Source organism: Agelaius phoeniceus, chromosome 12 (genome assembly GCF_051311805.1).
Source record: "Agelaius phoeniceus isolate bAgePho1 chromosome 12, bAgePho1.hap1, whole genome shotgun sequence".
Taxonomy (NCBI): Eukaryota; Metazoa; Chordata; class Aves; order Passeriformes; family Icteridae; genus Agelaius; species Agelaius phoeniceus.
Genome location: NC_135276.1, coordinates 5,213,840 through 5,231,573, shown reverse-complemented (window position 1 = coordinate 5,231,573; position 17,734 = coordinate 5,213,840). Strand labels below are relative to the sequence as shown.

The following is a 17,734-nucleotide window of genomic DNA, read 5'->3' as shown; positions in this document are numbered from 1 at the left end:
AATAGGAACCTCCATTTCCATTACTTATTTCCCTTAGTTATCCAGCTAGATTGGCCACAGAAATTCAATAGCAGTTGCTGATGCTCTGTGCACACAGAGACATCCCCATCTTTGAGATAAGGCACTGAGATACCCATTTTCATGTGAGCAATTACTCGCTCACCTGGTGACTGTAAAAATGCTTCCAAATAAACTGTAACATATTCCCTGCTATTGCACCACTATTTCCCACAGGGCCCCACAGATAACACAGATGTGGCAGGATAACTGGCATTCTTTTATAATGTAGTAAAATAAATTGTGTTTTTATAGGATGGCCTTAATGTACAGTAACACAAAATTCTTCAGAGAGGCATCAACAGTAAACTGGAGTTAAAAGGAAAATTTTACAGAGGAGTTGCTGAGGTTGTTGAGTTTTCAGGGCATGATGAGGTGTGTGACTGGACTACCAATATGAGTTAAGACAAGTGAAAGAGTAACTGAAAATTATAAAGCATCTTAGCTAAACTGAGTGATTTTCATGCCCTTATTTCTGTGATTAAGATTTTATCCATTAGCATACAATTTGTCAGCCTAGGCAGACCTAATAGAAGAATAGTTACAGCTCTGTATGCTCAGTAAGATGTGGAGAATGGATTATATAATTTATCTAGCTCTTTCTTGACAACAGTTTAACATTTATTACAGTGGTCTGCACCGCAATATTTCTGTCTTGACATTCAAGTTATGACTTCCGTAATTTTATCATAATTGTTCTTAACTCTTTCTCTGAGAAGAAATCAGCAGTACCCAATCAGAGCAGAGGTGAGGTAGGGAGAGAGCACTTTTATCAGCTTGTCTGATTGTTAGCAATAACATTCTTTTACTTTTTTCTGTGGCTTTGTCACGTTCACATCCTTTGAGCAGCACAGCAACATCAGCTGCAGTGAGCAGTGCATTGCCTCAGCAGAGGAAGACATCCTCAAGCAGTCTGAGTGCTGGAAAGATCACCAGTCATTTGGCTCAGACTCCCAACCCAAAAGAATATCAAATTATAACCTTTAAAAGGGAATATTTCTAATGCTTGAGTGGAAGAGGAATTGAAAGTTTGAAAACAACTTCCAAATGGAAACTTGGAAATGCTGCTCTTGCTTAGTTATGTCATGTTCTTACCTGCTTCTAATAGTGCCTCTCTGGAAACACCAGAGCTCTGGAGCTCCCCACTTATCCACAAGGGGCTTCTATTCATCATCAATGCCATTGTCAGATCTGTCCCAGCTCAAGGAGCAGGTGCATGCCACCATGAGGAGCAAATAAGAAATTTCCACATTGAAAATTGCCCAGTTTGAAATGCGCTTCTGGGAGAAAGAATGTGATTTTGATAGTGGCTTACTCTTGTTCCTTCAGAGCTCTTCTGGTTTTTGATTGGTTATTTTATTAAACCTTTTCAAGTAGTCGAAGTCTTTAGATGAAGAGTTGTCCTTCATAACTTTCAGTTAATAACTTTACTATTATCATTTGAAGAAAGGGTTGTTTTTACAGTTAAATCAATATGCCAGGAAGATCAGAACATAGTGAGGACCCTAATGGCTGCAAAGATTTGGAAGTGGTTTTAATGAATGCTCAGCAGGCAAGAAAATGCTCTTTTATGTTCACTCCAAACAAAAATATACAAGCTGAAGAGAAAAAACCAGGCTGTGGCCAACCTTATTATATGAGAAGTGGCTGTGAAATTATTTATTTGATCTAAACTAAATAAGGCCAATTATTGGCTCTTCATATAAAACACAAGGGAAGTTTTCAGAGGGCTTATGAGGCAAGAACATCGTTTGATGGAGAATGACAGAGTCAGCTTGCAATTAAATCATAGAATATTCCAAACTGGAGGGGGCCCATGAGGATCATCCAAGTCCAGCTCCTGTCCCTGCACAGGACACCCCAACATTCCCACCATGGGCTTTGTCATGCTTTAAAAAAGTTATTATTTTCCTCAGAGATAAAGGTCAAGCTGTACCCAAAACCTCAGGGGCTGAGATCCTCTTTTACTTTTATGTTGGTATATGTATTTCTAGAGTGTCATATAATACATTTGGTGTATAACTTAATACTATATTGCTCACATGCTATCACTATATTTCCATATTCACAGATATTTACCCAAGTTTAGAACATTAGGAAGTGGCTTTACACTGAAAAAATTTCTCCAGCTGCCATAGTGAATCAGGTGAAAACACAGTTGAAAATATCCACCATATTCCCAGGAATCCTTTGTTTAGCTCTGTGAAGAGTCCAAAAAGTGTGGAAAACCATCTCTGGGACACTTCTGAAACCCAGTTCTGTAATTTCAGGGGTTTTTTTCCATCCCCTTTTTTGTGTGCCCTCTAAGAGTCTGAGTGTCTGGCAGGCTGGTGTGTCAGGAATGGTTGCACTCAGAATGTGCCTTCTTCCGTTCACCTCTGTGAGAAATCCCAGCTGATTTAAATGATTTAGTGTCTTGCACCCTGAGGGAAATGAGATGGAGAACATGATGGAGCAGAGGCTCTGGTGCTGGGCAGCAGGCTGTGGGAAGGGCCACAGGGGGGTCACAGGAGCAGAAAGGACTGGAAGTACCTCAGACAGAAGTTCAAGCCCCATAAATTGAGAGGTGATTTCAAGTCCCTGCCCTGCTCTGTCCCTGTGTGCTTCATCTCTCTGCCTGTAAACTGGCTGTAATAGCATTTCCCTTCCCAGGGGCTTACTGGGAGAACAGCTTCATTAAAAAGCACCAGCATCTCCCAAATATTGCAATAGATGCACGAAGAGCAGCAGCATAAAGCTGGTGTCATCTCTGGCCTTAACAAAACAAACACACAGGTGTTTTGGGCATGATCTTGTGGTTGGTTTTCTTTTTCCCTAGCAGAAATGTGAAGCTTTTCAACAAAAATAAACACATGAACATGGAAAAGAAGTTCTCAAACTAAAGTAAAAAAAAAAAATCTGACTAGTTTGGAAAGCCTAAACAAACACTGTAACATCTGTTTCCTGAGTTATTGATGGAGTCTGTCCTCAGGCTCATGTCTGCCTTCAACATCTTCCAAATCTTTCTATCTTTTGTGTGGTTTCAGAAGTCAGAAAACAAGTGGCTAGCTGTCTTTCTGGAAAAATAAAAGTATTCCTCTTAACTTGAAGCTTGCATGTGGCTTAACTGTAAAGCAACCAGCAAGAAAGGTGTTTGATAATGTTCAAACTCTGCTAACCAAGTGGTAAAATTATTTGTCTTATTTATTAGCACTGTAATAACCTTCCCATACCTCCATTCTCTACAGCACGAGGAAGATTTCAAATACTATTATTTTAAATGGCAGAGGCTAAACCTGAGCATTTATCAGTGGAGAAATAAGTGTCCAATGCTTTCAGTATTATTGCCTATGAATAAACAGGCAAAAGGACTTACTGCTCAGGGTCTGCTATGAACACATCAACTTACCAATTATGCTTCTCACTGAGATATTTTATTTACACTGATCTTTATAGTACCTGCCTATCCCTTTCTAGAGTGTGTCTATCTCTGCCTGACAACAGCCTGAATTCTTACCCACAATATTCTGCCCCACTCAGGTGAGACCCCACCTGCAGAGCTGCCCCAGCCTGGGCCAGCACAGGAGGGACCTGGAGCTGCTCAGAGAGCCCAGAGGAGGCTCCAGGATGGGCAGAGGGATGGAGCAGCTCTGCTGGGAGGAAAGGCTGGCACAGCTGGCATTGCTCAGCCTGGAGAGAAGAAGATCCAAGATGACCAAATTGTGGCCTTGAAGGGCCTGGAGAGAGTCTAAAGAAGGATGGAGAGAAACAATTTCCATGGGCCTGGAGGGGCAGGACAAGAGGGAATGACTTCCCACTGACACAGAATGAGGTTTGATAGGATCTTAGGAAGGAATTGTTCCCTGGCAGGGTGGGCAGGCCCTGGCACAGGGTGCCCAGAGCAGCTGGGGCTGCCCCTGCATCCCTGGCAGTGCCCAAGGCCAGGCTGGACACTGGGGCTGGAGCAGCTGGGACAGTGCAAGGGGTCCCTGCCATGGAATGAGGTGATTTTAACATCCCCTCCAACTCAAGCCATTCTATGACTCTATAATTTTAATGATCTGGGTGTTTTGCTGGCCCATTGCTGGATCCAGAAATGGATCCCAAGGAGCAAAAAGGAGAAATGGGACCCTCATCTTTCCTTCTATCCAGAATCTGAGGGAGGTGGAGAGAAGTAGATCAAGCTTGGAGTGGGGTGGATTTTTGGTCTTCCAGTCTTTCTGTAGGAGACCAGATAAATCTGTTCTAAATTCAATACAATCCAAAATTTAGACACTCAAGATTCTTAGCTGAACTCCAAGTCTGCATTATCTGACATCCAGTGTGTCAGATTTTCTAGCAGTGATGTTCTCTAGTGACTTCTGGATCTCTGAAATATTTAGTAGACAAGGTTTTCAGCAAACACAGTTAAGAATATGGAAACACTTCCTAAAGGCCAATTTTGATCAGTACTGAAATTCTGGAAAAGGTGAAAAAACGTCCATTTTTACCCCCTAGTAAAAGATGGAATTCCAAGATATGATCTCATATTTCCTTGTGTGTCCCAATGGCTCCTTGTGTCAGATGCACAGCCCAATCTGATTATATTGAATACTACTTATGTTATCTGTCAGCTGCTTCATGCTTCTCAGTGCACTGAGCCTGGTGACAGGATAAAAATATTTTCCTATAATGGCAAAAGAGAGAATTGCAGTCATTTGGAAGCTGCAGACTGTTCCTTCAGCAAAAGATTGGATGCTCAATTTAATTGGTTGTGCTTCACTAGAAAAAACATAGTGCACTCATTAAAACATCAAAACTCTAACTTCCAAGATATCTGCTCCTTTTTTGAATTACAGCATGAGTAGAATATGAGATTTGAAAATATTTCATCATGATTATACTTTTGTAACCACCATTTATAATTTGCAGACAATCTGTGGGGGACAGGGAAGCTCTGGGTATTATTGATTTACACTGTTGAGATCAATGTTATAAGCATATTTGCATTTATAAAATAGATGGAATAGCTGTATTCTTCTCCCTGAAGTCCTAAATCTATGTGAAGCTTGTTTTCTTTGCTTCTTTTTTTTTCCGCTCTTTATTACAAAAATAGAAAAAAATCAAAATAAAATACCAAGTAATGCACAAAGCCTCATCTTCCACTGCTCCATGGTTCTGTGGGCAAGGGACACCACACAGGTATTTCATTTCAGCAGTGTAGTCACATCCTCTGTAGGACAATATCCCAGAGTGTTATATGACAAGCCATAAAATATTACAAAGACAATGACTGCAGTGGGGGAGGGAAGATTATTTAGAGAAGCAAAGGCTTCATTTTGTTTTCCAAAGCATTCTGTCATGCAGTAAATTAAATATCAGAGGCATGATTTTCCTCTGGCAGTGCCCTCACAGCCCACAGAAGGGGACAAGTGCTTTTCTAGCAAGTCCCCCAGCCAAGGAGCCATTGCTGTGATGAGCACACAGAGCTTTTCCCCGTTCATTTTTCATTTTTAATACAACCCAATTTGAATATTATGGTCTCTGCTTGCTCTCCTCCCTTAGATTTCATGGTCAGCACCTAGGAGAGCTGTTTGTGTGCAAGGCTGTGCTCAGCTTTAACAAAGAGCTTGGCTGTGTCTACCAGGGCCCTGCAGAGGAGCTGGGGGGGCACAGAAGTTTGCACCTAAGCTGCCTTTGGATAATCATGGGTTTGGAACCCTCATCATCCTCCCCTTGTCAGAGGTTTTGGCTCCCAATTTCTTTGCCTCCTAACACGTTTTGGACCCTTGGCTGGAAGATCTGTTGTGTAATTACAGGTTTGGGGCAGCTCTAGGAGTAGTTGTGACTTACTGTTCTCTGTGCTTTTTGTGGCTCTTCTGATTTAGTTCCTCACACCTGAGGAATTCTAAAGGCTATTTGCAATGTTCAGAGAATGAAGAATAAGGAATCAGTGAGATGGTTTATCTGCCCAGATTTTTTGTTTTACTCCATCACCTTCTCCACTTCCCATTTTCCATGCTTTATAGCATTCAGCTAGATACAAAGTGCATCTGACCGTGTATTATTAATCACATTGCAAATTAATTTTGCAAGGGAGACTGGCAATAATCACAAATACATGCACACACATGCACCACATCTTTACAGCTCCTCTCTCTCAATGTGCAGCAATTTAGAGAAATTGTAGAATCGTTCTCTCTTCTTTGTAATAAGGTTCCATTGAAGAGTCCAAAATTAATGAGATTCTTTTGTTGCTTTTTATTGTAAGAAGTTAATTTAGAGGTTAGCAATGAGTAGAAGATGCTTAAGTAATTCTTTCCAACCCCGTGTCATTTCACTTTGTGTTGTGCGATGTGCCTTCATTCAGCTTTGAGTAATCACACTGCCAGAAATTGTCCTGTCATCTTGTACATCCTAAGAAATTGTATCATCTCTGCAGATTTTAACTCCTGGCTGTTCATAGGATTCATCATTTCTTCTGAGTTCTATTGTGAGAGTTGGGGAACTCTAATTGCTAAACTAGAAATTTAAGTACTGCCAGGAACGTGCAAAGATCCTCCATACAGGAGTGAATTTCACCAGACTCTCTCCTAGAATATTGATGTTGGGGTACTTATAATTATTTCCTCAAGTAGTTTGATCTGTGCAGCTCTCTGAGAGTCTTACCTGACCCAGTGCCATTTTATATGGAATTCTGGGACAGCTCTCTGCTCACTCTAAAGCCGTGTCAATCTTCAGGTACTGTTATTTCTTGATCCTCTTTTATATGAAACTGATTCCCTTTGATATCTCGCTGGCATTTTTTAATACAATTTTATTTTCTTTTAGTGTCATCCCCTGGCAAAACAATTTATTTTGTGTTCTCTATGTCTTTTCCCTGCTACAATACTCCTCCAAGCCCTTGTAAACCTCTTTTCTTTTCTATACATATTCTAAACCCCATTTCAAAAACAATTCCAGCCTATTCCCTTTTCTTTCATCATTGTTACAGTCTTTTAACTTCATTTACTCTTATGTACCCCTGTGTTTGTGAGTGTTTTAGCTCAAGCTTTGATTGCTTTTTGCATTTAGAGATTTTATTACAGTGCTTGCTGCTGGAGTCCTGCTATGTACTACCCTCTAGGACATAGCATTAATGTTCAGAAACAATTTTTCTTCTGCATCTTCTTCCTTCATTTCTTTATCCAATTTCCTTTTATCCAACACTTACATGACTTTTCTAAATCTCCAGTTCGATATCCTCACTTAGAAATCTTCTACTTTTAAGATAAAAAATGAAAATAATGGGGCCATTTTTAACCAGTAGTTTCATCACGTCTGGCTTTCTGCCAAATTTCATTGATTCTCTTTTAATTTTTCTTCTTTATTACGTTGTGTGCAAATTGTACTCCTAGTGCTATGCCATATTTTAGTGATTCCTTCCTCTTCAGAATTTATATCAAAATGACTGAAAAGCGTGGTCATTAACTTTCATGTTTGGTCCTATGTCTTTTTCAAATCATTGGTACTTCCTGCCAATTTTTTTTCCTTCATTACTATTAATTCTGTATTATATTTGTATCTCCACAATGCACAAAAGGCTAAACATTCCCTATTGTACCTTTCCAAAAGAAACTTTCTCCCTTGCATCTCACAGGTTTGGAATTTAACATCTGATTGTACAACACTGTTACCTGCAGAGCACAGCACTGGGCTCTTCATTCCAGGTGTGAAGGCAACACTTTGCCAGGTGCATTTTTGGATGGATCACTGTAAGTAATAAGATTTTTTAGGGTCTGTAAAAGAAAAAATGCTGAAAAAAAATTGGCCCAGTGTCTTGAAAACTTCTTGAGACAAGTGTGAGAGTCACTCAGCTAATGCATGTGCACTCAGTGCATGGTTAAATGTCCAGCCATGCAGGGTTGAAACTGGGAATATTGAATTTCTGTGTTTTGATAACTTAAAGCCTCCAAGTGGGGATGTTGAGACTCAACTGTGTTTCTTATGTGTTCTATAACAAAAGTTCTGTCAGATTTCAGGGCTGAATCTTGCCTTAAGGTCTTTCATCGAGATGGGTTAAAAATTGAGGAATTATTCTCTTGGGAACCTCTTTAAACAGTGGTGAGTTGGTAGGTGTGCAACAGAGTTTTGGCAGATCAGAGGTGTGGCAGTGAAGGTGTCCAAGGCCAGGCTGGATGGGGCTTGGAGCAACCTGGTCTAAGGGAGGTGACCCTGCCCATGGCAGGGGTGGAATGGGATGAGATTTAAGGTCCCTCCCAACCCAAACCAGGGTTTCTGATTCAATCATCCAACAAACACTTCTGGGAATTTTGCATTTGGTCAGGGGCTGCCTGACATCTCCCATAGTGAACTCTGGCTCTTATTTTAGAATGTTTTTGCCACCACTTTAAAGAGCAAATAGGCCAAGAGGATAAGCTCCATGTGCAGAGTTTTAAGAGATTAAACAATGTATGTACCTGCATGTTCTGCAAACTGACCCCCAGGGAACTGGAGATTTACTTAACCCCTTGCCTTATGTGAAGCTTTCCAAACACAGCAGGTTATTGTAGGAAAGACACTTACATTTCATCATTATAAAGTCTGTCCAGGAGATAACAAACTCTAAAACAAAGCCTCTTCATGAAAAAAAATAAATTCTCTGTAGGAAACTAATAGGGAATAAAGAACACTTCTTGAAAAAGGAAAATAAAGGCAAATTTGAATTTGTCTCTTGTCCTAATTAACAGTTAGGGTTGTGATACAATCTAGAAAAAAATCTTTCAAAATAAAATACTCTTGAAAAGTAAAATGATGTTAATAGGCCGGCAATAAATGAAAAGAAAATGCTGAATATCTACATGTATTTTGGGTTTAGGTGACATGATGCCCCATTAAGACCATAAGCAAACCATGCATTCATTTCAAATTCTCAAGGTTAATAAATATTTCAGCAGTACAATATTCCTGCTGATTTAGGACACAAAAATTTACCTTTTATACACTAACTACTCTCAATTTCATTGACAAATTGATGTAACTCTTCGGTGAAGTTAAAGTTACAGGAATTATGATTCCAAAAGTCAACATTTGAAAGGCATGGCAGCCTGTTACTTGTTAAATCTTATTTTTTTAAATTACAGGGGGAAATCATCTTGTTTCTCAGCTGCTGTGAAGGAACTGCTGTTGGAACATGACCATTTTAGAGGATGGTAATTGCTCCTTCATGCAGAATACATCTCCTGAGCTCTGCATCCTGCAGAAGAATGCAAGAAAGTATAATGGGCATTTTACTGATACCTGCAAAGGCACTGAGATGTGCTCTTGTCAGGGGGAATAATTTTTTCAGGTGATTGCTCACACAGAGATGAATTCCAGCAGGATCCCACATTCAATGAGCCCATGTCAGATCTTTGTGGATGGACTAACCAGGCTTATAGTAGAATGATTCCTGTAAATTTGAATAGGGTCAACCCAAAGGGCTGTTTAGATCTTAGTATTTTTCTTCTTGGTTTTTTCTTTTTCCCTTAGGATCCCATGGATGATCAACTGGAGGCCTGAGACAATCAGGGACTAACAGTGACACTGAAGAGTGACCAAATAGTAGCCCTTGCAACACTTGTCCCAAAAAGGTTTATTTTTATAGCTATGAAATATTTTGGTCTTGATCTCAAGCTTGTTCACAGCACATCTAGAATGCAAACTTTACTTTCCTGGTAGCCTTACCCTGTTGTATGCTCACACAATTAGCAATAATTATCAGCTTCAGATGATAATCTGGCTCTAGCAGTTGAGGTGCAGCTTCTTAAACTGCACCTCAGGATGTGTTCATCCTTAGGACAGGTTTCAAGCAACCACTACAAAAGAGGGAGGAAGGGGGAAAAAATGAGCCTCACAATGAGAGAGGAAGCTGCAGGAGCCAAGCCCTGGTGGTGCAGGTGGGGAAGTCTTGGGTTTGTTGTGGCTGAAATGGCTCCCAAGGTATTAAAAGTTTTTTTTCCCAGCCCTGCACTTGAAGAAGAAGTTGAGATTCCTCAGCTCTGGTTCTCAAGGTTATTTTCCCTTATCTTAAACATTCTTTCTCTGACCTGCTGAGATCTGTCCAGCAGGTTGGACTGTGGCACAGTCCCTGCCCTTGGGGTGGTGTTATCTTTTTTATGCTAAAAACTACCTGTACTTTATTTACAATAATTTTCCAGTACTCATCACCTATGTTAGACAGTTGGTCTCTACTCTAAACCAATCCAGAAGTGCCACCATCACAGCAGAAGATGGAGGGCAAGAACAAGAAAGAGAAGGACAGAACACACCCAGATTCTTCCATCTTGCCTCTTGAACCCACATTCTAAAAATCTCAAAATTCTACATTTTCACCCTGTGATAAATTAACTACCATTCTACTCAAACCCTTGTGGCTTGTAACTCTTCACACAAAGTTGGCAATTGTTTCCAAGGGTTAAAATCAAAGGCTCAGGTGTTTGTGACTCTGTGCCAAGGTCTCTGAGCCCCGTCAGGGTCTCGAGTCTTTCAGGGCAGCCAGAGCAATGTCCTGGGTCCTGACAGGGGAGCTGAAGGAGGGCAGATCCAGAGGCTGGCACAGCCCGAGGCTGGAGCCCTCCTTTGGCTTGCTGCTGAAAGCAGAAGGAGCCAGGGATGTCCAATATCCCTGCTCCAGAGGGTGTTGCCATAGTAATGTGCTGGAGGAAGCTGGATATGCAGATTGGAGATGAGCTGTAGGATAGAATCTATCAATGGCGAGCCGTGAAAACAAACAGACTGAAAATCCAGCCTGGCCTCTGTCTGTGAATGCACATGGGCTGCTGTGGCTGTGTTGATGTCACCCTGCACCCTGGCAGCACAGGAGAGGTGGGGAACTGGACCCAGCCTTGGCAGCAGCAGGAGCTGCCCCAGTTTTCACTGCTGCCCCCTCTCCTGGGCTCTCTGCCACCAGCCCAGTACCCCCAGCCCACTGCTCCCCATTTCACTCAGGGTTTACCTTTGGAGGGCAGTGCTGTCCCTCCTTGCCATGGAGAATTTTTATTGCTCCCTTTATCCCAATGAACTCCTCCATTTTTCACAGGCTTTCTCCCTTTTTCTAAATTCATTTTTCCTACAGATTGACTCCTTCCTTCCTCTCCAACTAATCTTGTTTCATTTTTTTCCTTCACTGTTAGGAAGATGTTGCCAAAACGTCACCTCTAATCTTGTTTCCCATTTCTAGCATGTAATTTATTAATCCTCTCTCTCACTTTTCTTCCCTTTTATTGAGCAGTCTACATGCTAATACAGCTCAAGTTTTATTTTCACATTGTCAAATAAATAATTTCCCAAGCCTTAAGAGTAGGGGAAAAATAAGAGCTTTGAAATAATGATCAACCCTGTCTTATGCCGAGGCATTTGCTTTTAGATCTATACAAATCAGGGATAATATAGCTGTCCCATATCAGATAAATTAATTATTGGGTGGGGTATTTAAGAAGCTAAGATGAAAATCCAACCTTTGTCTGATTGATAAAGACCAGCTACATGGAACCTTCACATTGATATAACTCTGGTCTCTTAAATATAACATTCCTCCCCCCATTCCTTAACTCTGTGTTGTTCGGTGTTATTGGGAGAGGCTTTTTAATTTTTTCCCTTTCTTACTTTGATTTCAGTAAGAGTTTTCCTTGGCATCTTGCATTGGTACACTGATAACCTGTTCTTGGCTCTTGTGAACACTTGCACTGGATCTCTAAGTCAAAATGAAAGAGAGAATTGTCAGTCTTTTTCTCAGCAGAGATGAATGCCCATTAAACACAAGCACAGTTTGGTCTTGCTGTCAGGCCTGCTTTAAAGTGCAACATTATATTTACTGATAGGTTTTTTGCCATTGCTATGTTCTGTGACCGTGTTCACAGGGGTCTGAGGATGAGGGAAGAGATGAGGATCTGACCCCATGTTTCAGAAGGCTTGATTTATTATTTTATCACATATATTATATTAAAACTATGCTAAAAGAGTAGAAGAAAGGATTTCATCAGAAGGCTGGCTAAGAATAGAAAAAGAAGGAATGATAACAAAAGCTTGTGGCTCAGACAGAGAGTCCGAGCCAGCTGGGCTGTGATTTACCATTAATTAGAAACAACCACATGAGCCAATCCCAGATGCACCTGTTGCATTCCACAGCAGCAGATAACCATTGGTTACAGTTTGTTCCTGAGGCCTCTCAGCTTCTCAGGAGAAAAAATCCTAAGGAAAGGATTTTCCATAAAAGATGTCTGTGACAATGTTCAATGGGAAAAGGATCTTTACTTCCCAATTTACCCACCATGCTGTCCTCTCAGAGCCTCAGAGGTTGTGGATGCCCTTCTCATTTTGTGTGCTGTGCCCTCACATTTCCCTACTCAGGTTAGTGCTCTGCTCACTGGAAGCTCTCCCTCCCTCATGTTCCTTCCAGGGATTCAGTGCCCTGGTAAGTGCTGAATGAAGCAGCAGTGGCAGGAGCCACAGAGGTGCCCTGTGGTGCTCAGTCAGCACCCAGGAGAGGGAAGCTTCATGTTTTGTGTCCAGCCTGTTTATGGCAGACCAGGTCTTTGAATGATGCCTCCCTTGGTAGGGCACGTGTCAGATGAAACACCCAGCCTGTACCTCCCAGCTCACTCACTCTTGTGCCTCCCTGCTTGGTGTCTGCAATATCTGGGCAAACATTCTCAAAAAGAATCTGTTAAGGATTTGGTGAAAATACAAATTGATGAATGCAGGGTTTAGTTTACAATTGTGTGGCTAAAATGCCAAGGTCTGTTTGTAGCTCTGCTGTAGGTGTCTAGCAAGGCACAGTTCAGGCCACTTTTCACTCCTTGGAGTTTCCAAGTGGCAGTGCCAGCTCACAGCCAAGCCTGGTGGATCTGTCAGAGCTTTGTCACCCCAGTGGGCTGAGTGCCCTGCTCAGAGCTGCAGCTTGCACCAGACAGCAGGGCACTCAGGAATTAAGCACTAATTATTGAAGTCTTTCTGCCTTCCCAAAGTCATTTGTGTTTTTCATCCCACATGTGGGCAGAGATGCTGTCTGAAATTTGCAGACTCAACAGATTCTGCAGTTATTCCTGCTGGAGTGTGACAGCACTCATGGATCTGGGAATTGACTGCAGATCACAGACATATGATGTGTTCAGATATGAACAGTCAGGAATTTGTGGGCACTGCTAGGGATATTCTGCTTTTGGAACAAGGAATACTGCTACTTAAAGGAGACAGAAGCATTCTCCAGTTCCAGAAAAATAAAATAAAAAGCCCCAAACCAAACCAAAACTAAACATCCCAACCTGGTCCATGTCTCTGCTGCACTGCTGATATGTACTAATAACCAAGAGCTCAAAAGATCACTACCAACATCTGTTACCTCCTTGCAAGCATGACAGTGTTCTCTGCCAGTGTTTGTCAAGCTACTATGAGCTATATTCATATTCCATATGGATACGTATTTTTTCTTTGTTTTCCTTTGACATTAATGCTCTGGCAGAGCTTTCTAAATAGTAAAGCAAGGAAATTAACTTACATTTTCTAGCTTGCTAAAGTAAATTAGCTACACTTTTGACTTTCTGTGGTTTCACTCTGAATGGGAGAAGCAATAAAAATGAAATAAGGCTAATCACTGTTGTTCTATGATTTTCTCTGTGGTGTGTTAAGAGAAGAACCCATAACAAAAACTCATGAGTTCATATCTGCTTAAAACAGGTCTCTAATTAGCTTCCATAATCGATCTCCCAGCTCTAGCAGGTGAACCAGGTAATTATCTTGTTTATACTGTAGGTGAGTCACAAAATGCTAGCTAGCTCTCTCTGTACCTTTGAAAGATAATGCATTGTAACAAGTGCTCCCAATATGAATGAACCACTGTCATATCCCAAACCATCTGTCTCACACACAGCAATGCGAGATCTCATTTTATTCTTTGCTGCAAAGAGCTCCAGACATCAAAGTCCTGTCCCTTTGACCGCTGTCCCAATCAAAGGATTTTACTTAGACAAGTCTTTACTTGCCATTACAATTTCAGTGCTGCAGAATATCAGGTGTTTCCTGGCATGAAGAGGAGGAATCCAGTCACCAGTGCTTCTTTTCAAGGGCCAAATCTTGTCGCTGTTCACTTCCCATGGGCCTTTTGAGTAGCACAGAAACTCCAAACTCCACAGTTAATTAGGGTTAGTTACTTAGGGCCTGAGGCTTGAGAGACAGACTGTGGAGCACTTTACAATGCATGGCTTTTGTTCAGTATAATGTGTCTACCTGTTCCCCTCCAGAAGGTGAAGTACAGATAAGTTGGCTCAATGCATGGTTAGGATTAAGTTGATGTATAGAGAGCACTATCTCAGTGTGTTTAATTGCTCACAGAAAAATCCCTGTCTGACATACTTTTGAGCCTTCTTTATTCTCCTGTTATTCAATCTGTGCTTTATTTACATAATACAGATATTTCTCTTTCTTGCAGGCCGTTTCATAGGAAGCTCTACAAAGGAATAATCCTTTTTGACAACCTTTAAAGGGTCACAGTTGCATTTAAAGCCCATGACCAGTAGCACTATTAATGGTGTATTTGCAAAGAGAGGACACACAGAGCAGTTCTTCCCAGGATAATGTGGAAGTGTTTAATCTCTTTTGCACTACAGAAGAGGCTTCTTGCTTGTGGTGAATGGCTGAAATATGAGACTACATGTTTTCCATAATCATTGAAACAATAATGTACCAGCTTCTCCCCAAGCTAAAAATAATCCTGTCGTGTGCATGCCCCTTTTCCTCTTTGCCTTGATAACAGAATTCAAATTCCCATAAATAAGGTTCCTTTTTTTTTCATTTTTCATAGACTTGTCCCTAGCAAATTTAGTTTCAAGGTCTTTTATTTCTGTTTCTAAAGTAATTATCCTCTGGGCCTCTTCCTTTCTTCCTGGTATGATGCTAGACTAATTATTCTTCTCCTAATGAATGCCTGAAATGTATCCCATATGGTGGCATATGTGCCTTCAGATGGAAGCTTCGTTTGAATAAAATAAGAAAATTCTTCTCTTGGGGCTTTCTTAAATTTTTCATTCTGTAACAATGATGAGTGAAATCTCTGTCTTGGGGATAGATGCAGCCAACTTGCTTTCTGTTACACACTGAGCTTTCTCTGAACTGGAGATTTCCACGTCTTTCTCTCTTGCTGTGGCCATCACAGCTCTTTCTCCACACTGTCAGAAAGAGACTGCTCGAATGAGGCACAGCACAACTGATCTGACAAACACTCTGTACATCATTGTTTCCCTCACAGCTCTTTGTCCCCTTTCTCTCCTCCTACCCCATGCAATACCGACTGAAATTACCCATGGAGAACTGCAGACTTTAGAGGTCCTGCTCATGAATATGTTCCAGGATATGCACAAGTCCCACCTGTGGATGTGTACAAGGACATAAAGAAGCCCTGCTCATGGATATGTACAAGCTTCTGTTGAGAGCTGTGCAGTGGAGATGGTTTTCACTGACTCCGGCAACAGCAGGGTCCTGGATACAACTTTCTGCAAGCACCTGTAAGTAAAACAAGTGAGCTCACATCAAACTAAAATACAATACAAACTGTTGGCAAATTCAACCTTTCTATTGCCCAAAATCCATCGTCTTTCTATAGATTTAATGCTAATTCTTTCATGTTTTGTGTATGAATTTGAGTTTTTTATTTATGCAAGTACTGGAGTGCTGTGTGCAGCTCTGGCTCCTCAGCCTGGAGAGGAGCCCCAGCTGAGAGGGGCCTCAGCCCTGTCACAGAATCATCAGGGTTGGAAGAGACCTTCAAGATGATCCAAACACACTGAGCTTGAGCCCAGCCAGCATCCCCTAGTGGGTAACAGGGCACCCTCTAACTCTGGTGGTGATGCCACGGCCTGGACCAGCCTGACACAGGGCTTTTGATGCAGCTGCATGAAAGAGATGCCAAAATGGAAATATTTATAGACAAATGAAATTGAAATGCTCTTTTAAAAACCACTGATTCTGCATAAAGTTATTTTAGGAGCGTATCACTTGAATCATGCTAATGGCTTGGGAAAACACAATCATTTTATCTGCTGCAGGTATTTGATCTTGCTTTCAGAAACACTGTGGGGAAACACTCCATTGATTTTTCTTTGGAACATTTGATCCCAAGTTGATAAAGGACAGTAACTAGCTCTGTCACTATTAATATTGAGCTCTGCTTGGATTTCAAAAACACCTTCAGCAACATGTGATTCTGCAGGCAGGGAGAATGGTAGAATAGACAAAAATGCCTGATTTTAGGGTGTGCTGGGATGTCTTTCTGTTTTAATGGAGAGAGTGTTTTTCTTTGGGTGGTCTCAGCCTGAGAATAGTGTCCATTTTGTCCTGTTCTGCAGAGAATTTTCTGATACACTTATGAAGATTTTTAGCAGCCCAAAGCTGGGAGAGTCCCCAGTGATCTGTTCAATAGCTTGTGTCCTCTACCTGACTTTCAATCACTCACTACAAATAGCCAAGGGAACATAAACCATTTTAGGACACAATAATTTATCTTTTGCAGAACAGTTGGTTTCTTTTCTTTGCTGACTCAATGCAGTGACCATCCAGAATGCCTAATTCAGGGTTCAGCAGCAGCTTTGTGTTCATCTTCCTTATTAAAATCCCAGAGTAATTTTCTAGCAGGGCAGTATTTGCATAGATAAACTCGGTGAAAGACCAGAGGCCAACAGGGCAAGGGGAAGGGGTCATTTCTTATTCCCATCTCAGTGCTGGTTGTTCTCCTACTGGACAGTGGCTCTGAACACTGTCTCTAATAAGATGTGCTGCTGAAGGTAATAAATAACTGGGGAGCTGGGCAGCAGTGGCTTTTCTTAGAAAACCAAAGCGTTCAATGTTGGCTACTTAAAGTTAGGCCCCTCCATTCATCCTTAAGTACCAAAACAAATTGCTGGGATGATGAAAAATTCCACTTAGCCACAAATCTAATTCTGCCAATGTGAGCTGTGAGTTCTCAGAGCTTTGTAGCAGCAGAGCACTTTGATCTATGTAATCAGATTTGGCATTGTGGCTGTGCTTACATCTCTCCAGGAGCAGCGTTCCAGGACTCCTGCCCTGGCAATATCGAGTGCAGGACACTGGCACTGCCCTAATGAAAAGGAAAAACTTTCTGTTCTCTTCTCAAGTTATTTATTCTTCATGCACTGAGCCCCAGAGACAGGAATTTCAGGAGTTTGCTGGAACTAGAGGACAGCTGCAGAATCAGCAATGATAATTCACAGCACCAGCTGTGACCCAACACTTTTGGGCCCAGAATTAGGGAACTGTGAACATTCCAAGCCCATGTAGATGTCTGGTGGGATCTACAGGATTACTGGAGCAGAATGTGAGCTGGGGAGCAGGATTACATTCCTCAGGAATTAATCACCTCACCTGCTCTACCCGCTCTGAAAATGCTGTGGGGGCAAGAAGCAGAACCTGATATTTATTCCTTTGAATGTCATATTGCAGGAGTAATTTTCAAAAAATAATCAAGTTTTCTTGAAAGCCTATTGCCAGTTTATCCACCCTCAAGAACCCACATTAGTTACTTAAATTTCTTCCTGTGGAATTGGCATAATCTTTCTCAATAGAAAATTCTGAATTTATTCTTAGCCCTTGAGCAGGATCTATCTGCATCACTATGTACCTAAATCCCTTTAGGAATCTTGATTTTTGTATTTTCTATCAAAAACAACAGGCTATGTGCTGGGGTTTCTTT

General features: G+C 41.3%; 1 protein-coding gene across 11 annotated transcripts in view; it reads right to left on the bottom strand.

Annotated features, from left to right (window-relative positions):
* Positions 1 to 17,734, bottom strand: part of LOC143695114 (uncharacterized) — a 235,485-nt gene that overhangs the window by 41,682 nt on the left and 176,069 nt on the right. For 9 of the 11 annotated variants that reach the window (XR_013184047.1, XR_013184049.1, XR_013184050.1 and 6 more), the window contains one exon: positions 12,047 to 15,531. The exons of 1 other annotated variant lie outside the window; for it this stretch is intronic. Coding sequence is in view for 1 of the 10 variants with exons in the window: in XM_077185128.1 (XP_077041243.1) it covers positions 15,397 to 15,531 (135 nt within the window). In the remaining 9 variants the exon portion in view is untranslated. Of the gene's footprint in view, positions 1 to 12,046; positions 15,532 to 17,734 lie in introns of those variants that run through there. One more of the 11 variants, XM_077185128.1, reaches the window with a different exon arrangement.